Below are 20798 nucleotides of genomic sequence, written 5' to 3' on the forward strand. Positions count from 1 at the left end.
TCTGCTTTTTCCTTCCAAAGTTGTGCACTTGCACGCAGCACCGATTCGCACATGCGTATATGTATAGTACATATCCCGCACAGGATGTATACCACATTGCACACATGAAGCATGCCACGTTAACGCTTCCTTGAGCCTCTCACTTCCCGGAGCGAAAACTCCACTTTAAGAACGCCCCGCACAAGGGCGCCAAACGCGAATGGGCCACATCTCCTAAAAGATTACCCTCGAAGGGAGGAAATTATTTCACATTATTTTTAGCCCCGTTTATGCATCTCATCTTGTTAGGAAAAGAATACGTACGTTTAGAGGTCACCCAAAGAAGGCCTCACCCAAAGAAGGCCTCACCCAAAGAAGGCCTCACCCAAAGAAGGCCTCACCCAAAGTAATCCCTCACCCAAAGTAAGCCCTCATCCAGAGTACTCCATCATCCATAGCACTCCATCATCCAGAGTACTCCATCGATATAGCTCAGTTTTATTCACCAGAGGGAGATAAAATCCCCTCCCTCTCCCCTCTCAGCACGCACAATCAAAATAAAGCGAAAATATTTATCCCAATAAATCAAGTATCTAATTGTAGGATCGATTTTTTACGTTTATGCGTACATATATATGAATATATATATATGCGTAGCATGTCATTCTTACAATACGACCTCGGTTAAAGGGGGAAAACATTAAAAGGGCGTATTGCATAAAAGGGCTCGCACACACAAAAAAAAAAATAAAAAAATAAGAAAAAAAAAAAAAAAAAGGAAAAAAAAAGAATACGGTAAATAAATCATAGTAAAAGCAAAACGCATCTGATGAAACGAATATGCACGCTCGCCTCTGCAAATGGGGATGTGTATCCCGACTCCTCAAACTAAAGTGTGATTTAAAAGCATGGGAAATAAAAAATGCAGAATAGTATGATGCAGAACTGTACGATGCAGAACTGTACGATGCAGAACTGTACGATGCAGAACTGTACGATGCAGAACTGTACGATGCAGAACTGTATAGTGCAGAATTAACAAGTACCGATAAAAAATCACTCGCGGGCAGATGCCACAAAGCTGACAAGCACAACGCGAGAACAGCTGCAGGCATGTTTGGAAAAACCACAAAATTATGTAATTGTAAAGATGAATACTCATAACAAACGTTGAAATTTTTTCTATGATAATAGGAACGAGGAAAAAATGACTCAAATGTAAAACAAACACAGCGCACGCCCGCTTACCGGCGTAAGGGCGCGTGCCACATTGTCACATCTCATTAACGGGGGTAGACGAAGTGGAGAGAATTTAAAAGGCACAAAAAAACAAAAATGGGGAAGTTAGCGAAATTACGAAATTAACGAAATTAACCAAATTAGTGAAAATAACCAAATTAGTGAAAATGACCAAATTTGCGAAAATAACAAATTAACAAATTAAGCAAATGAAACTTGGCGTAACTTGGTGAAACAAAACACTTCAAAAACGTAGCGTGCATATAAATGGCACGCGCCTCATCTCAGCATGCACCGAATTGGCGCACTCCTCATCTCAGCATGCACCGAAATGGCACACTTCCTCACCTCAGCATGCACATATGTGTGTGCTCCCCAATGCTGGAGAAACAACATGAAAGAAATTTATTATACTCTTTTTATTCTCTCGTGATGTTCCTAGATATACATAAAAAAAAAAAGTAAAAACAACAACGAAAGCTATATGTATTTTTTATCTTTTCTGGATTATTTCCTCTAATGGTTTTTATATCATATGACTCTGCTCAATCGGTTGTCCCTTTCTGCGAATGGTACGTTCATAAGGGTATATTCCCCCCGCTCCCCTGTGCGCATAACTATATACCTTGTGTGGGAAAAAAAAAAAAAAAAATTACTTTCCCCTGGATCTCTCTACTAGCACACATTCCTGCATATACTTCCAGGGATCCTCCTTTACAGGTGAATCAATTCAGTTATTTTTTTTTTTTTTCCATCTTCTTATTTTCCCTATCCTTATACGCCTTTGCCTCTTCTACGAGAAAATTGGCCCACTTACATTTAAACTCGACAAAAGTAACACTCATTACCTCTTCATGCATAGGGAAAAAGGATTTAAATGCTAACCCACCAAATATATTTATTTTCATCAAAACATCATACAGAAACTGATTGGCTCTTTCGATTTTTTCTAAGTATTTATCTATTTGTTCTTCATAGGCGACCCACTGTTTCTTTTGCACTTCTTCTGGCATACCATGCTTGGTTGCCATTCTGTAAAACATTTGTTCCAATTTCGATACAGCTTCGTAAAAAATACTCTTCATATAATTATCATACATGTTCAGAGCATTTTGGGCTTTCCTTTTACTTAAGAAAAGTTTTCCGCAGTTTTTAATCTGCTTTTTAACTTCATCTTCCGTTGAGCCTTCCAGGTAGTACCACCTCTTCGATGGGTAGGTCTTCCTGTTGAGACTTTCACTTGTAGAATAAATAGACGAGTCGCTCGAGGAGCTCACAGACGAATTGCTCGTGTAACTCACAGACGAGTCGCTCGAGGAGCTCACAGACGAGTCTCTCCTGGAGCTCAAAGACGAGTTGCTCACGGAATTGACTGACGAATTGCTCGCGGAATTGGCTGAGGTCCCACGGGACGTTTTAAAATCGAGAAAACTTTGGGGCTCGTCCATGGTAAATAAACTGTATACTGAATTTTGGTCATTTAAAAAATGAGACAGCTCGGGTAGTTTCCTTTCCTCGCTCCCCCCACTTGAGAAATCAGCCCCGAAGGCAGCATCTTCTTTTACAACGGAGACCTGCATAAAAGGAACAGACGCACAGCGTGGATGTTTGCTTGTCTTCTTCATTTGGAGGGGTGGGTAGTTCCACGCTTATCCGCATGCCCCGGTAAGCGGTGCCCGGTAAGAGGCGCCAACTACGAGGCATCCACTAAGCGGCGCCCACTACGAGACACCCATTAAGCGGCACCCCCGCTTTGGGGCGAACAAAAAATCGGTGGCCCATCAGCTCAATTTTTTCGAGCGCGCTTGCCTTACCAGAATGAAGACGTTCACAAGAACGGACAAGGAGGGGATGAAGCATTTTAAAAAATTCAACTTCCTCAAATTAAACGTTGCCATCATTTTGGTTAATCGGTTAGGCTAAAGGGTTGATGCGAGGTTCCCTTCAACCCGGGACTTTCACTTGCAAAGGGTTGCGACAAAGAAGGCACTTATAAGGCGCGCAAACGTGTGGGCAGGTAGGCACATGCACACGTTCATACGCTCATACGTACGTACGTGCGTCCTTACGTGCATGTTGGTATATCTGCAAAGGCGGCCACTTATGCATGCTAATGACAAGTCGGGAGAGCCCCTTCTTCCCGTTTCGGAAGCAGGAATGGCATGTGATCATCAAAACGAAAAAAAAGAACCATGCAAAATAAAGGATAAAAATTACGGCATATGCGCATTAAAGGTATATTTACGCATATGCAACGCGAAATGGAAGCAAACGGGGGGGAAGCATTAAACAGGACAGCATAAAATAGGGCAACGCAACATGTATATGTTATCCTATCCTCATATAATACAATCGTATATAAAAAAAATTAAAAAGAATTCGCAAGGAACGAATATCCTCGCCCTGGTCTTGCCCCCCTGATATGGCTATAAACGCCTAGTTCAAAGGAAATCATGCAACGGTTCGAATTAAGAAAGCGCCATTTAGGGGGATATATATAAGTACATATATATGTATATATTATATATACATTGTATATATATTGTATATATATTGTATATATATTATATGTATATCACCCATGGAAGGAGAAAAATATAAAAGAAAACGCGCACTCCATGAAGGTTACAAAAATAAAAAAAATATGGTTAATGTTTTATAATGATTTGCAAAAATGCTTCGCGGAACGTTCGCTTAAAAATCCGCCAAAATAAAATTAATGCCAAGTAGTACAGTACTCATTTTTTTGCTTTATCATTTTATATATAATATTCTTACGGGCGTATTTACCTACTGCATTGCATGCGCTTGAAAAAATTAAACAAATCCTTAACTCCCAAAAAAAAAAAAAAAAAAATTTCATCGTTCCAATATGGTTGGGCAAAAATAGTTAATCACTTGAAAAGTAAAATCATTTTCTTGCTTCTCCCTCTACGGGCAGTTCTCTCAAATTAGGATAAAAAATGCCTCGAATGCTTCTTCCATGGCGCATGGACTGGACTGGACTCGACTCTGCATGGACTCTGCAAGGACGCGTCCGTCCGATCATATGTACGCACTGCCGCTGGGTAGAAATATATATACAATACGTACCGTACATATACGTGTATGCAAAATGCGCTTTAACAGTTTAGCTATCACCATTGGCAATTATTTTTTTTTTTTTTCCCTTTAACGAACCATTTTGTGAAGCGAGACACGTGTTTTATCTCTGCTCGTCCAAAAATTTGAGGCCTTTCCTTTGGGACAAACCCAGTGCCACAAAAAAAAAAAAAGTACCCCTTTTTTTTTCAACCCAACTTAAACGAACCTGCATGTGCAATAGCGCTTACGTGGCGGTTAAACTGTTTAGGGATGTTATAGGGTGTTAGGCAGGCTGCTACATTCCAGCGTAGCATGTGAAGATTGGTGCTTTTATTTTTTTTTGCGCCAATTGTCCGACGATTAGCCGCATGTAGACGCGCGCACGTGATGTAGAGGCGGAAAAGAAGCGCCTGGGTAGTATGCTCACAGGAGGAGTAGTCGAGCGCCGTTTCACTGCTCCGCCAAAAGTAAACGCAACTGAGATGCGGATACGAATGTGAATGGCAATGATTGTGTACATGCAAATGGGAATGGCTGCCCAATGCACCGTCGCCGTTTCGCCTCCCTCTGAGGAACTCCTGCTGGAAAAGTACGCCACCTTTGGAATGACCTTTCAAAGGAGCCGCACATAAGTTTAGAAAAAGGCCAAAAGAAAAATTTTTAAAAATGATAATTCATCAAAGGGAAAGCAAAAGAGGGGGGAGGGGGGATAAGTTCTTACCCTGTAGCTTTTTTTTCGCAAAACGGAAGGATGCACAGCTTTATAGGAGTGCACGACATCTTCGAACATATCGCACGTAAAACAAAATTTAAATCGCGCCAAGTGGTAGTGAAAGGTGATAGCAAAAAAAAAAAACACATACATGTTATATACACATATATGTACACACGACGTGGCACAAGCACCGGGGGGATAATCCCCCCCAAAGGGGATACCGATGAGCGTAAATGAACAAATTGAGAAGCGCCAAAATGTAGAGAGGTATCTTCCGGCAGGGTGGGGGATCCCATCCCTCTTTTCAACGCTTTTCCGAAAAAGGGGGAAAACATATATTTACCCCACATACAATTTGCACACATATAACTAGGAAGAGGGGTTCCTTAAAAAGCATCCCCTTCGACGCCGCTCCGTGTTGAATCAAACCACAACACTGTTTGTGTATATGGCCGCATGCTTGGTAAGAATGCACCCCCTCTGAGAAAGCCACCCTGCCTTATCACTTCCCAATTAACACCTCGCCTCAACGCAGTATGTAATTATTGGCCCTGTCGGAGAGGATCCTCCTCCACTTGCACTCCTTCTCGTACATATCGGAAAACCAGTAGGTCTCATGAGCACCCAAGGTCCAGTTAAACTGCACTGCGAAAATTACATTGTTATTCATCAGTGATTGGAAGTACCTATCAGAGACGTTTTCCATTGTTTGCAAATCTCGTAAGAGCTCATCTTCACATTGTCTCCAATACACCTTTTGGAGATCTCCCGGTACTTCCTTTTTAGATGCTAATTCTAGAAAGGTCTTTTTTAACTCCATTATCATATTGTAGTATTTAACCCTTAAATAATTAATGTACACATAAATTGCTGCATGTGCTCTTTTCTTATTAACAAACAAGCTTCCACAGTGTGCCATTCTTTTTTTCAATTCATCTCGGGTTATTTCCAGTGGAGTCTGTGGCTGGTAGCTTTCGAATGAGTCCCTCAGGTTGCCTAGGTTGTTCTTTATGTCAATTCTGTCTTCGCTTAAAAACCTTCCCAAATGGAAGTGCTTCCCAAAAGGATCGCCTTTAATGTGCCGTTCTTGGCGGCTTTCCCCCCAGGGTAGCTGCTCTGCGGGGATCTCTCCTATCTACGAAAGGGGAAAAAAAAAAAAAGCATTCACGCGCAGCGATAAGTGAGGTGTGGGTGACATTTTAGTTTGCCAAGCTTTCCACGTGCGCACCCGCGTAATATAAGCTCACAACAAATTAGCTCCCCCGAAGGGGAAACATGTATATGCATGTATACATATATACACATTACATATATGCATATTACATATTTACACATATATGCGATGTGCAGCCCGCTTCTTCTTAGTGAGCGTCTCACCGGCAGCATGCAAAGCAGCAGGATCAGTAGGGAGCGGAGAAGCCTCGAAAAATGGTCGCACCCCCTCAAATTTGCCTTTATCGACATTTCTTCGGAGAAATAAAATCTGGGCCTGGCCTTCACGCCAAAGAGGGTTTACAACTTCCTATTTGGACCTTCCCAATTGGACTAAATCTTCGCTACACGGGTGAGGAGGCGGTGTGGTTACGATGTGGTGACGGTGCGGTGGCGATGCGGCGACGGTGCGGTGGCGATATGGTGGCGATGTGGCTGCTCTCTGCATGACGCCTTTTTAGAGAACGCGCAAATGGTTCCTCTGCTGCGTCAGAAGGGGGAGGAGGCAAAACCATGCGAAAGTCAGCAGGTCCGCATAGCATAGGTGTACACATACACATAGGAGTGAATATGCACCCGCACCTGGGTAGGTTAACACTTTTGTCGCCCCCCCTGCGGCGCTTTTTGCAGAGCGGTAGAAGCAGGCCCAAATGGAGGTGCCCAAATGGAGGTGCCCAAATGGAGGTGCCCAAATGGAGGTGCCCAAATGGAGGTGCCCAAATGGAGGTGCCCAAATGGAGGTGCCCAAATGGAGGTAGCCAAAAGGAGGTGCCCAGACGAACCTCCCGCGTGACGCGACCAGGGATCGGCTACTTAAAAGGAGCGACAGGGCACCTGCCTCTTCGCGACGGTGGAAATGCGCGCACCTCTGAAAAGAATAATTAGCAAAATGTGCGAAGCAAAAAATGAAGGCCAAAAAATGAAGGCCAAAAAATGAAGGCCAAAAAATGAGGGCTAAAAAATGAAGGTTGAAAATCGAAGGCCAAAAATGAAGGCCATAAAATAAACCAAGCAGCCTCCAAACCAGTAACGCATTATTGCGCGAGAAAATACAACCGAGCTTCTTCCAACCTTTCCCTCGAGGTAGCCGTATGAGGAAGAGCGAGCAGTTAAATAGGAAAGGTAGCAAAGGTAGGAACGGTAGCAAGGGTAGCTGCTGCTGCAAAAGTTGCAACGGTAGAATAGGCGAGCAAACGAGAGCGACGGAAGGAACCCTTCGCGGCATATAAAAAGGTTCATACAGCGTATAAATTAAATGCGCGGGCAGATATATCCTTTTTTTTGCTTGTCCCTACACCGGTGTTCTCGCCGCAGAGTGCAACCACGGCTGTATGAACCCAAAACGTGCTGCATGCAGGAGCGAAGCCCCGCAAGCGCATAACCCTAGAACAAAATTGGCACATATTTCTACGCATAGCTTTTTTGCCTCACAAAATTCACCGTGGTAGTGGGGGAGAAAATGCCAACGCCACTTTGCCCCTCCTGCGCTTTTGCGCTCTACATTTTTTTTTTTTTTCATTTTGGCAGCTACTTTGTGAGTGTTTCGCTTATTTTGCGGAGTTGGCGTTTTTCTTCCTTTTCTTCCTTTTCTTCTTTTTCTGCGCTCTTCTTTTGCTTCTTTTTTTTCTCCAAAAGATCGGCCACGCGCGTCCCGACTCGCCGCGGATTTATGTGCCCCCGTGCGAAGAGTGCTCTGCGCAAAATACAAAATGGTAAGGTGAGCAGTCGGGCAATTTTTGCGCGCGGATTATTTCTTTAATCGGTCCGTCACCCGCGTTGTCGCAATTTAGCATGCACAATTTTTTTTTTTTTTTTCATCAAATTTTGAAATGCGTTGCGAAATTCACACTGAAAGAGCAATTAAAAGGTTGTCCCCCGGGAATGCTTACGGATGCTTTTTTTGGGTACACCTTATTGGCTAAGAGAGAAAAAAAAAAAAAAAAACAGAGCATTAAACGATGCGTAAATAGTATACATATGTACGGGGTGCATATTCAATTTGTAGCACCGAAGGAGGCAACCCCCCTGCGAGATTCTCTTTTGCATGTTTCGTTCCTACGTAATAAAAGTAACGGGGTGAACTGGAAAAACACGTTGGTGCTGCTCTGCCATAATGAGGCGTAAGCGCATCTGTGTGTACTCCTTCAAATGATTGGGGGCTAAATTCGAAGCTCCGTGTTATGACCCCAAAAGGGATGTACACAGTTGGTAGCTCATTTGCACAATCCGTAGCTACCCCTTTTCTTCCTATTTGCAGACGCCCTTCTTGACGTCGTGCTGTGCTCCTCCTCAGATGATGAGTGCTAAAAAGAGTTTACTATATGATCAACTTTTTGATTTACAAAATTTGGGTGCCTCCTCATTGCGTTCTCTTCGTGCATGCGCTTTGGGGGGGCTATTAAATGACGCATCGGTCGGCGGCACACATTTCACACACGACTGAGATATGTTAGTAGGGACAGTCAAGCATTCAAAAATGTCACCGCTAATCAGTTGGCGCTTTCATTTTAATCCACTGCACGCACGTTTAAGAGGGGTAACCTCCATCCGTGTGAATGCCAATCGTTTAGGAGAACGCACAAATTTAATTTAAGCCCCTGACCCAACTGGAGGCAACTTAAGTACTCCTCACATAAGGTCGTACACCACCCAGTGGGGAAGGCAAACGCGAATGAGATATATTATGCAGTTTAGCTTGCCAAAAAAAAAATAGCCATCAGGGGGTACCCAAATGTAAGCGCTCCTCCCATTTTGAACGAGTCACGAAATTTATGTAGCATTTTGGTGTTAACAGTTTATGCTATGCATAAGGGGGGGAGGGGGCCATTTTTTTTTTTTTTTCTTTTTCCATCCTGCGGTGTGGACACTGTGTGGAAAGGCCACCCATTCGACGAAGCTCCTATTTTTTGTCTTTTTTCTTCGCCACCCCTGCTGCTATTTTTTTCGGCTTAACTGCTGTCTGGCCCTTCTGGACGACACCACCAGCGCGCTTCTTCCCGAGGGCCTCACAATTCTCCGCCGCCTGCGTCAAAATGTGCAGCCACTTTTCTTCACTTGTGTGTATGGTGGCGTACCAAAAATCCTTGCAGCGTATGAGGAACTCCCTCAGGTCTAGGTAGAATACTCTCTTTTTCACAAAAAAATAAAACCCCTTGGTAGATGCATCATCCATATGTATCAGTTCGTGTGTAAGAGCCTCTTCACATTGGGCCCATTGCTTCTTCCGGTCCTCCTCCGACATCCCATGTTTGGATGCCAGGTCTTCAAATCGCTTCGATAATTTGATGACCATATCTCGAAACATCCCCTTTAGGTAATTATTATAATGGTAAAATACTATGTACGCTTTTTTCCTGCTTACAAAAAGAATGCATGAGCTGATTAGTTTATTTATTTCGTCCATGGAGAGTTCCCTGGAAAGGTCCTCTTTGGAACACCCGAATGGGTAGCCCAGACTGTCTGCCTGGCTAGTTGCTCCAACTGCGCTACACCTTTTGTAACTTTCATTTTCTTCTTTATGGGAAAGCGTTTTCGAAAGGGCGCCTTTCATTTTGGTGACCACTTCGGCCAACTCCCTGCTTTGTTGCCCACAAAATTGGGGCCCTCCCAACTTTACGCATTTTACCGAGCCATTTTGGTGCTGAAAAGGGAAAAAAAAAAAAAAAAAAAGCCACAACGTTTCTGCTTACACGTGGTACTATTGACCGCAAAACAAAACTATGCATGTGCACATTTTTTCTTATGCTTCTAAATGAACTGCTCAGACGCAATACGCACGAAGAGTAGTTTATTTGCAAAACGACCCCTACCAGCGAACGTGCATACAGCAGGGTGACTAAAAAGAGTAGTAAGAAACATCTCGTGAAGCGCTCGTCATTGGAGTCCCCCCCAAGTGGCATTCTTCCCTGCATCATATGCCGCATGTGTGTGTGCCTCTACATGTACATACACAGCTGCAGTGGTTTGTGGGGGAAAGGCTGCCCCAATTGGCACTCTCTTCAAAAGTGAGGATGGAGCTCTTTCCCTGGGGTCAACTCTGAGGAGGAGCGTAACTCAGGTGCCACCTACTTAACGCAACCATGGGTCGAAAAATTAAATTCTAAAAAATTGCCCAAGTGACTAATAAAGGTTTTAAAAAAATGGGAAAGTGGGAACGGAGAGTCGAGCGAAATGAAGGCCCCTCGTGCTTTGCAGTGTGTCACTTGGTGGGCAGCAAAAAAAAAAAAAAAAATGACGCCTCTGTGAAGGCAAAAAAATGACGTCTCTGTGAGGGCAAAAAAACGACACCTCCGCGAGGGCGAAAAAAAGATTCCACCAAAAGGTGCAACAGAATCATCCTTTTTCAAACGGCGTGCACGCGGGCGGGAGAACTGCCTCCCTTCACCTGGATCAGCGGACGCAGCTCTGCCGCTGCGAAATTGCATCACGTGAAAGGATAAATAGAACGCACGATCGGCAAAAGCGGTCATAAAAAGTTGAAGCATAAATTGATCGCGCTGCGATGTGTGTGCTTGGGGATGAGGGGAATGAAGAGAGGGCAAAAAAAAAAATAATAATAATAAAATAAAACAGGAGAAAAAAGAAAAAATAAACAAATGAGCAGAATGAATGAGCGGAACAAAACGGGAGCAGTCCCGCGCCCCCACAGGGACGACTTTTCTTTCGCGCACCTTAGCAAAGGTGAAATTGTTCTTGCAGCCATTTCCGTAGGGGGGTCATGCGAGCCGATTGTGTGATGGGGGAGGGGTCCCCAGTGCATCTCTACCCCCCGGTTAGTGTAGGCGTATGGGAGCTTTCCCCCTCCCAACGGGAACTCTAAAACGCTTCCATCATGGGTGATAAATGTTGCGTTCTATTCTGTTACACCGCCAACCGGCACGCCCTTTTAAGAAGAAGTGCAAACTTTTGGGCTCACCTTAGAGAGGAGACCTACCCCTCCACCAGTTTGCAGATTACACACCCGCAGTAGCAGGGAAAATGATGTGAGGGGATTCCCCAAAAAGGGTCCTCTTCATAATGCAATGTGAGGAATCGTTCCATTGGGCAACACTTCGCAAAGGAAATGGGCACACTTGCAGAGCTCCCACGCATCTTCTTACGAACCATAAGTAATGAAATTCCCCCCGAGTGAAATCTACAACATTTTTCAAGCGAAATTATTTTACACCCTCCATCCAGATGACGCAAAAAACGAGGGCATCTTTTTCGCCGACTGGAGTGAAAGCGCAAAAGGGGTGTTACGCAGCTTTGAAGAAAAAGGGAGAGCGTTATTTTGGCCGCCCCCCCTTGATACTCTTAAAACATCTGGCCTTCTTAAATGAAGGTGGGAGTATGCGCTGCAGCTCGATAAGGGGGGTTACCAAAGGGGGGAAAATCACCTAGGAGGCGCTCCACTTGACTCACCCCCAGTTTACAGTCACACAATGGGCTCACTTAGTTATGTTACATTCTCACGGAAAAGCAAAAAAAAAAAAAACCCACTTGCCACCTCCACAGGGAGGGTATCACCGTCTATGCTGGGCAGCCCAAGGTGAGTTCCTCTTCCTTCCTAATTTTACCATCTTCTTAATCGCTTCCACCCAGTGGAAGGAGAAAGGTGAGGGAAGAAGCGGCATATATATATCGCCCTCTTAACGTTACCCATATAACCATTTGGGGATTTCTTACGCGCGGATTGGCCTCCCCCCTATTTGCTGTTCCTTCGTGATCAACCCATTTGGTGTTCATAACACACGCAGAAGTTGTGAAGGCTGGCGAGGTGGCGCTTTAGAGGGAGACACGCTAAAGGGACAGAGTCGAGAGGATACCTTTTCTCACTAAAAAGAATTGCCATTCCAAATGTGGTACACGATTATGTGAGCACTTCCCCATCAGGGGGGCAAAATAGAAACAGCAGCGTTGCTCACATGGTGTTGCTTCTACGCTAGGGCTGTGGCGAGGCGAACTGCGCAGGGTTGAAGCGGCTCCGGTTTGAAGCAGCCCTGATTTGAAGCAACACCATGTGTATAACGCAGCTCCCGTTTGAAGGGGCTCTTTTTTTATAAATGGCGAACCTGCGAGGTGGCCATCCCGCTGCATCATAAAGGGGGCCTACACAACACCGCACATGTGCAAACTGCTTAACCGGGGAAGGAAAAAAAAAAAAAAAAAGTGCAATATTTTAACGGCTGATCCTGACGAGTTTTATTTACTACTGCTGTAGTTTGGCCCAGTTTGGCTTCCCCCCACTTCGATTCTTCATTTGTAGAATATCCCAAAGGAGCAGCAGGCACACTTTTCTACATTGCCGTTTGCGGGCCACATAGCTATTCGAGGCAGTGGAGATTTCCGGCCCTTTAACGAAACGCCACAAGGGGAAAGCTCCTCGGTTTAGCGGCTCACCTCCGCGTGGCCGCCACAAAAGTTGCCATAAAAAAAAATAAAAAATGAACGAATGAACGAATGAACGAATGAACGAATGAATGGATGGAAAATCCTAACCTACTCATAGTCACAAAATGAACGAACGGAGTGTAAAAACAATTGGATGCAACTCCGCTTGGAAGTGAAACGTGCGTCCACGCAGTTGTGCTTTTCACCCCCACTGCATGCGTACCCCAATGGAGCGTTCCTGCCTTCCAAAACCGCTTCCACAAAGGGGTCAGCCCAGTGCACAAGCATCCTCTGGGAAGAACAAAGGCAGGCGTGTTTCAGTCCCCCCCTGGCAACAATGCAAAGTGGCATTACAACGAACGAACGAACCAACCAACCGCTTAGGAAGAGGCACTCTACACATAAATGGGGAAGCGCCAACGATCGCGGAGGCCCTCCCAAGTGAACACAAAACTGTTGTGCACGTTCCTCCTTCTGCTGCGGGGGGTCATTACTACCAACGTTCCAACAGTATGTGCTATTAAGCGGCACGGTGGAGCACTCCCTGTGGGGGGAAATAAGGCATTCAGGGAGGGAACCCACCTGCGGAAATGCAGACGGCTCAGACGGGCCACACCCTCCTGGTACATTTTACCCCCATCAAAATGTACACCCATGGGAAGTAAAAAGAAATTCAAAAAGGGCACACACTTGGCCCCGCTTCTAGACAGCTCCAGTGAGACCAGCACCTCGGAGGTGTACCAAATTAGGAGAGAAATCTTTTCACACAAGAATATTACAAACGTGCTGGAAAGGGTCATACTGAAGAGAGTCACCCAGGGAGACCTCAATCAGTATAACAGCTTTTGCTACCTCTACAGTCGCGACGAAATATATGAGCAGCTAACAAACCTGCAACGTATTTATGAAGAGTGTAAAGATTTGGAGGCACTACCGAAGCTGTTTGGAGTACCCATCATTTTAAAAGACAACATTTGCACAAAGAACATTCCAACCACATGTGGAAGCAAAATTTTAGAAAAATACAAACCGTCCTATGATAGCACTGTTGTGAGGAGGTTAAAAAAACATGGGGCTGTAATTGTGGGGAAGACCCATTTGGACGAATTTGCCATGGGGTCCTGCACAGGGCAGGGTGTAAAGAACCCCTTCAATGAAAGTGACCTATCTTGTGGTGGCTCTTCTGGCGGATCGGCTAGCTGTATCGGTTCTAGAATCATCCACTGCTCAGTAAATACAGACACAGGGGGATCTGCTCGAACCCCAGCCGCTTTATGTGCATGCATAGGGATGAAACCCACCTATGGAAGGATAAGCCGCTATGGCATTATCCCCTATAATGAAGAAACAGATGTGGTAGGACTCATCGTTAACAATGTGTATGACTGCAGCATCCTCTTGGATGTCCTTTCCGGAGGGGATAAAAACGATCTGACAACTCTAAAAGGGAAAGAAAAAAAATTCCATCGCAAATTAAAAAGGTATGAAGCTTCCCCCAACTTTCAAGAAAATAAATGGCCACTCAAAAATATGAAATTTGGCTACCTAAGTGAGGAGCTTTTAAAAAACTACTTCATAGATGATCCCACCTTTCAAAGTTATTTGCACGTCATGCAGAACATCCAACACATGGGAGGAACGTTGGTGAGCACAGACCTGCAGGGACTGAGTGACTACTGCTATTTGTATTATCTCCACTCCATGACCATCGCGAATAGCAACTTGATGAGGATTAATGGGGTCAACTACAATCTAGAGAATGCCCTCGGGAAATCTAATTTTGTTGCTCATGTAAGGTCCACTCTGATGAGCGAAAAGGTGCTAACGAGGATTATAGGCGGGGCCATCATCTCGTCGCGCTTCCAAGGGGGGTCTTTACAACACATTTTCGCAGCTGCTAAGAGGCGGTTAACCAAAGCGCTTGATGGAATTTTTGCCCAAGTCAATTTCCTGTTGCTGCCCTCCCTGCCAAGGTCGAACAATTTGAAGAAGTCGGAGGGCACCCCTCATGGGGGGGATCCCCACCCAAAAGAGGATGCCCCGCAGGAGAAGCATTCTTTAAGAAGTGCACCCATTGCACATCCTTCCAGTGAAATCCCCCCCCCCACGGAGGGATACAACAACTACATGAAGGAAATCTTCTCAGTCGTGGCGTCCATCACGGGACTCCCCAGCGTCGTAATTCCGACGGGGGAGTTTACCCCGCAGTTTAATGAACCCCTATCCTTTCAACTGCTAGGCAGAAGCTTGGACGAAGCGGGGCTCCTCAAAGTTGCCTTGGCGTATAAGAGGCAAATGCAGGTGGAGAAAAAGGTGGTGGCCAACTTGAGGGGGGTGGCTCGCCGAGCGGATTGCCGAGTGGGATGAGCACAAACGGGGTGCGCTCCCGTGGTTAACGTGTGGTCGCACGTGGGGGGGAAAAACGAAAAAAGTTGAAAAAAAACTGAAAAAATGGGAAAAAAATAAAACCGCTGCAAAAGAGAAACGGCGCTCCTGCGTGGCCACTCGGGGGCTCCTCCCTCTAATTTGTTGACCACAGTTGAAGACTTCCCCTTCTTTTATGTTAACACTTTTTTAACGTCACCACGTGGGGTTACAGAATGCACAAATTTGACCCATACGCTGGCTGGGACGTGTACCCCCTCACCGTTACGAACACTCCAAACGTGCCGCCACACACCTAGAACAGCTCCTCCTCCCCCTCCTTAACCACGAGAAAGGGGTCTGTGTCTACCGGGTGGGGGGCCCCCAACTGCTCAGGCTCGTCCTCCCCCGATTGTGCCTTATCACATTTGACCATCTCCTCCTCATCAGGCGTAGGTGACCGGTTGTGCAGTTTCTTCTTCTGGGGGGAGGCAGACTGATTCGCCTCTTTAGAAGTATTACAATCGTGGGGAGAAGAGCCTTCCTCCGCCTGGTCGGCCATCTTTTCCGTTTTCTCGCCACTCGCCCCTTGAACTTTAGCCTTCTTACCATTTCGCAGCTCCCTAATTTTGTTCTTCCTCATTTGTCTTTTTATTTTTTTTTTTAAACTTTTCTTTTCTATATACTCAATTTTTTCCTTGCGCTTACTTTGGAATATTTGATTTTGTGTATATTCCTTCCACTTTTTTTCTATCAATTCGATTCTTTCATTTTCTTGATTCCTTTGCTTTCGGTAAAGATCAAAGTAGTCACTTCCTGCGCCCGCGCTGCTTCCCCAGACGTTTGGCACTTTGTCTACCTTTATTTTCCCCTTGCTCTTCTCCGTCTCCTTTTCCTCTGCCGGTTTCACGGGCATCCTTATGACCCGCCCGTCGGACAGCATCACTTCGTCGTCCAGCACCTTTATGTCCATTTTGGGTCGCGGTACAGCGGTACAGCGGCAGGAGCGGCAGAAGAGGCACGCGATTTTGCTTAATTAAGCGGACCCCACGCACATCCGTACATATACGTACTCAAACAGACGCATATATATATATATATATGTGTATTTTTTTTTATTCCCCTCGGGATGCTTCTCCCCCTGGGGTGCGTGTTCGGGGGGCCACAAATAGATGCCCCCACCCCCGCGGCAAATGTGACACCCCCCTTCGTGTGCTTTCCCCCTTTTGGTAACTCTCTCCTTATCTCCCCTTTAGAAAATTTGAAAAAAAAAAAAAAAAGAATTCCCAATTAGCTATGCTAACAAGGTGGCAAAAAAATGCCTCTCCAATTTGATTGACGGAATAGCCCAAGGTAATCCCCTCAACGAAGGTACATACCAAACTGGTGACAAAGTGAATAATTTCAAAGTGGGCGTAAACGGGGGTGCTTACGGTTGTTCATCAGTTGGATTTATTAAAAAAAGGGGAGCGCGCCAAGTTTGACGCAGCGAAGCGCAAATAAATGAAGTAACCATGCGACACGCGCGCGTTAGGGGGCAAGTCCCCGAAGGGGGCTTCAAATGGGCGCGACGCAGTTTTGCCAAAAGGTGAAGGAAAAGGGGAATAAGGTAGCAAAAAAATTGGGCTAAGTTTGCAAAATAATGGGCCGCCCTCGCGCCGCCCCATCGCTCCCCCGCTACAGCGCCATGCGGTGGATGCCCCCGTCGCGCTCCACCAAGCCGAGCTTCTCCAAAAGGAGCTTCTTAAAATAGTTGAACAACGACTCGTAGAACAAAACGTCGTCCAGGGAGTAAAACGTCCTGTGCATGTTGTTATAAAAGAGAAGCGAATCGTTTAAATTGTCCAGTATGCCCGACCGAGCGATGAGGATATTATTGGAGTTCGTTTTGACGGCTATTTTATACCCCCGCAAGCTCAGCTCTGACAACAAAACGATGTTAATCACATCGTCGGAGGACACCGTGTCGTTGTGCATCATCTTCGAATGCGCCTCACTTAGCCGAATCAAACTCTCCAACGTCCTAATGGTCGTCCCGTTATCTCCATTATTATGCTTACGCAGCATCGAATAGTAGGTTATTAAAATTAATTTTGAGTTTTTATTAAAATTTGGGGAGCAGTTATTCTTCACGTAGTAGATGTACTCCTTCAGCTTTTCGCTGGACCAGATAATTTTGGCGCCTTCCGTTTGGGGCGTTTTGAAGGCCTGTCCGCCGGCCCACTCCTCCTCTTCGGGGGCGTTCGCGTGGTCCGCTCCCTTGGCGGGGCACTTCTGGTTGTTCATTGCAGCCGAGTTTGTTTGGGCCGCTCCCCCAGCCGCGGCTACTCCCCCTGCCGCTGCTCCCGCCGCTGCTCCCGCCGCTCTACCTAGGCGAGAACCCCACCACCCGACTTCCCCACCAGCGCTGCCCCACAAGCCGGGCCCCTCCTTCACCAAACCGCCCGTGGCGCAACCCGACTGCACATCCTGTGCCAACACGTAGTCAGCAATCTTAGAATCAATTTCGTTGTTATCCTCGGTTATCACGACCATGTCAAACCTGCTCAGCAGCGCGTAGGAAAGGTTAATAATGAGCGCCTTATTGTCGCAAGAAGATAAATTCCCCTTGACCGTTTTATGCAACTCGAAGTTAGACGCACCGATAATAGTGCACCTACAATTTAATTTGTCTACGATCCCTCCCTTGGCTACTGAAATGGTTAGCTGTTCCATTGCCTCGTGAATGGCATTCTTATTTTCGTTCTTCATTAGACAAAATTCGTCAATGCAGCAGACGCCATTATCTGCCAGGACAAGAGCTCCACTTTCTAGCATAAAATTGTTCCCCTCCTTTATGGCTGCACAAGTCAACCCAGCGGTGGTACAAAACATACCTGACACGTTCATGCAAATGTTGCTTATTTTTTGTACTTCCTTAAGTAGCTGCGATTTTCCCGTTCCGGGATCCCCCACGAGCAACAAATGGCACAATGTTCTCTTGTCACAATTGTCGGAAGAGAAATTCTTTCCTCTCCTCTTCCTGTGCTTTGCTTTTTTCTCTCTCCTTCCTTTCCTCGATGCGCTTTCTTTTCCGCCATTTGTGCGTCCCCCCTTTTTGGTGTTGTCCCCCTTTCGCTTCTTCGCCTTACTGGCATGTGCGTTTTCGCAACTGGAGGAGTCGTCTCCTTCCCCGTCCCCTTCCCCCTTCTCCTCGTCTTCATCCTCCTCATCATCATCGTCGTCGTCGCCGCCTCCTCTGCCGCCTCCCCCGCCGCCACTCCGGTCCACCCGCGTCCCCGCCTTTTCATTACCGCGGTTGAAATACTTCTTCCACTTATTATTTTCATTGTAAAAGGAGTCATACTCATTTATTTTGTTCCCCCCTATTAGGACCAGCAGCACCGATATTTTGGACAACTTGCAATTGTACAAGTTGGGGCATATGCTATCGCACATGTGTCTCTTTCCTTCCAGCTTGTTGTTTTTGAAGAGGAGCCAATACTTTTCAAACAGGCTCCTTTCTGGCACGTCCATCTCTGCATCCGTCGCGCTTTCGTTCAGTTTATTTTTCTTCCTTCCCATTTTGCTACCACTTGGGGGGGTTTTTCCAGAGGCCTTCTCAGGCTGCGCCCCTTCCTGTGTGTCCTCCTTCGCATTTGTGCCAATGGAGTGACCACTGCTCGGATGGGGTGAGATTAGGGGCCTTCCCTCTTCATCGCATGTGGGGCTTCCCGCTGGGTCATCCCCATCCACATCGGCGTTCGTTTCTCGGTCCGTGCCGCTACCCTCCCCGCATGCCTGCGCCTCATTCATTAGGGCATTAATACACTTGGCAAACTCATCGTCCAGTGCTACCTCTTTACACCTGGAACCTTCCAGTTCTTTAATTTCGACGTTGTTTGCTTCGATGAATAGCTCCGAGTCGCACCTAATGTCCTTGTACAATTTCTTCCACCTCCGTAGGACGATGCCATTTATAATCACCTTCTTCCCCGGGTGATACTTCCCAGCAAGGTTTTCCAAAAGGACCACCGTAATGGAGTAGGGGATATTCGTTTTGCTCGTTTCCTTTATTTTGATTTCTTGGTAATCTACCCGTTTAACTTCGCTCTCTAGGAATTCGAAATTTGTGCCATTACACTTTTTTTCAATGTATGGGTTCTTACCATGACAGTTTCCATTGTGGGCAGCATTCGACTTGGCAGTCCTCTTGTTGGCATTGCGCTTCGAGCTATAATTAGCGTCACCGTGGAGACCATTTCTACTGTCATGCTTGGAGTCGCCTCTAACATACGGCGTTGGTTCCCCCGTCCTGTTTTCCTGCACAGGGTCTTCCTTCATATACTTCCTCCTCATGTTGGCCTCCTTCCTCCCCACTTCGCTTATCAAATCGTTTCTATAGCAAGGGGGTATGTTCGTGTTAATCTGCGTGTTGGGGCACTTAAACACCGTTTGGGTGTTGTAGTACAGCTCGGGAATGGCCTTCTTCTTAATTATATTATCACACTTCATACACCTGTACTTTTTACATTCCTCCAAAATTTTCTTCTCCCCCACCCGGGTGATTATCCCCTCTGTGCTTACGAATTTGCCGATGTGCTTACTGCGTATTTCTTGCAAATAGTTAATGTGGACATCATGCAGGTAGGGCACGTTTGCCACTCGGCACATAATTTTTATATTTTGTTTGTCGAAGATCATTTTCAAGCAGTTATTTATTTTGGCTTTCGTGTTTGCGTCTTTCAAAAAGGCGTAATTTTTGTATGAGTAAATAATTCCCTTTATCAGGCACGCACTGTACACGTCGATTTCTTCCATAACCTTTTTGTCTTTGCTGAAATTGTACACTATGAAGTCGTACAGCGAGGGGTCTTCTGCGCGTTGGTCTTCATTCGATTCTAAGGACGTGCTGCCATGTTGATAGCTTCCCCCCTCATTGTTAATCCCCTCGGTTAAACCTCCACCCTCGGCAGCCGCGTTCAGCCCCTCGCCTAGGCCATCCTCGCCGGCCGCTTCGTTATGCTCCCTCTTCGTCAACATATCAACGTACCCATCGCAACCACGACTGTTTTCACCCAAACCGTCTGTGTATACCCACTGGGTAGCTGCGGCTTCCCTCTGATTTTCCACATCACTGGTAGGCGAATGGCTGCTCCCCTGCCCACGGTCGCTATCACTCACGTCCTCTTTTGCCTCCCTGCTATACAGAAATTCGAAATAGCAACTCAGGAAGACCAGTCGAAAGAAAAAGGGAATGGAGTAGTTGTTCATAACATCGATAAATTTGTGGAAGCTACTTTGCATGTAATATATCAATTTGTTCTCCCCATGCTGAATCGCATCGTACGTGTCAAAATAAAAATTGTATATGTGCTCATTGCTTCCCTGCTCACTATTTTGAATATGAGAAAATTGGATGTCTTCTATTTTGCTAATGTAGCTAAGTGCAATTTTTTTTACCTGTTCATAGTACTTTCTATTTTTTAAAAACAGTTTGATGATTATTTTGTTGAAGAATTTCACATTCTTTATGTTTTCATCTGCGTTGCTGTAGTTGCACTCGTCCTCACTGCTAACGTCATAATCAGTGTCGCTGAAAATGCTCGATTCGGAGCTGGAGAGCAGCATGTTCAGTTGGGGTAACCGCGCGAAATGATAAGTTATCCTTATCGTTGTTGTTGCTACTGTTGTTGTTATCGTTATCGTTGTTGTTGTGCATCTTCACAAAGTGCACATTTCACAGCTGCCATACTCAAAGCGACGAGTTTGGGGAAAACACTTGTCCCCGCAGGAGCACACGAACATGTGCATCAAAGGGGGCGAATGATGCGAAGTATGCGCAAGAAGAGCG

General features: G+C 45.8%; 6 protein-coding genes across 6 annotated transcripts; 1 reads left to right on the forward strand and 5 right to left on the reverse strand.

Moving 5' to 3' along the window:
* Positions 1-1952: 1952 nt before the first annotated feature.
* Positions 1953-3755, reverse strand: PVX_089880 (RAD protein (Pv-fam-e); the record flags this gene model as incomplete). The annotated part of the gene is made up of 2 exons (XM_001615018.1): positions 3033-3755; positions 1953-2792 (listed from the first exon to the last, which is right to left on the reverse strand). The coding sequence occupies exons 1-2, from the start codon at positions 3117-3119 to the stop codon at positions 1953-1955; spliced, it is 927 nt and encodes a 308-aa protein (XP_001615068.1). The 5' UTR covers positions 3120-3755.
* Positions 3756-5543: 1788 nt separating this feature from the next.
* PVX_089885 (RAD protein (Pv-fam-e)) lies at positions 5544-6481 on the reverse strand (the record flags this gene model as incomplete). Its single annotated transcript, XM_001615019.1, has 2 exons — positions 5544-6152; positions 6395-6481. 2 exons carry the CDS (start codon positions 6479-6481, stop codon positions 5544-5546), a joined length of 696 nt encoding a protein of 231 aa, XP_001615069.1.
* Positions 6482-9128: 2647 nt separating this feature from the next.
* PVX_089890 (RAD protein (Pv-fam-e)) lies at positions 9129-10330 on the reverse strand (the record flags this gene model as incomplete). Its single annotated transcript, XM_001615020.1, has 2 exons — positions 10039-10330; positions 9129-9869 (listed from the first exon to the last, which is right to left on the reverse strand). Exons 1-2 carry the CDS (start codon positions 10150-10152, stop codon positions 9129-9131), a joined length of 855 nt encoding a protein of 284 aa, XP_001615070.1. The 5' UTR covers positions 10153-10330.
* Positions 10331-13255: 2925 nt separating this feature from the next.
* PVX_089895 (glutamyl-tRNA(Gln) amidotransferase subunit A, putative) lies at positions 13256-14968 on the forward strand (the record flags this gene model as incomplete). Its single annotated transcript, XM_001615021.1, has 1 exon — positions 13256-14968. One exon carries the CDS (start codon positions 13256-13258, stop codon positions 14966-14968), a length of 1713 nt encoding a protein of 570 aa, XP_001615071.1.
* A 313-nt stretch (positions 14969-15281) lies between these two features.
* On the reverse strand, positions 15282-15938 carry PVX_089900 (hypothetical protein, conserved; the record flags this gene model as incomplete). Its single annotated transcript, XM_001615022.1, has 1 exon — positions 15282-15938. One exon carries the CDS (start codon positions 15936-15938, stop codon positions 15282-15284), a length of 657 nt encoding a protein of 218 aa, XP_001615072.1.
* Positions 15939-16642: 704 nt separating this feature from the next.
* Positions 16643-20575, reverse strand: PVX_089905 (DNA replication licensing factor, putative; the record flags this gene model as incomplete). The annotated part of the gene is made up of 1 exon (XM_001615023.1): positions 16643-20575. The coding sequence occupies one exon, from the start codon at positions 20573-20575 to the stop codon at positions 16643-16645; it is 3933 nt and encodes a 1310-aa protein (XP_001615073.1).
* Between the last annotated feature and the right edge of the window lie 223 nt (positions 20576-20798).

This window comes from Plasmodium vivax, chromosome 5, assembly GCF_000002415.2.
Source record: "Plasmodium vivax chromosome 5, whole genome shotgun sequence".
In the NCBI taxonomy this organism is placed as follows: domain Eukaryota; phylum Apicomplexa; class Aconoidasida; order Haemosporida; family Plasmodiidae; genus Plasmodium; species Plasmodium vivax.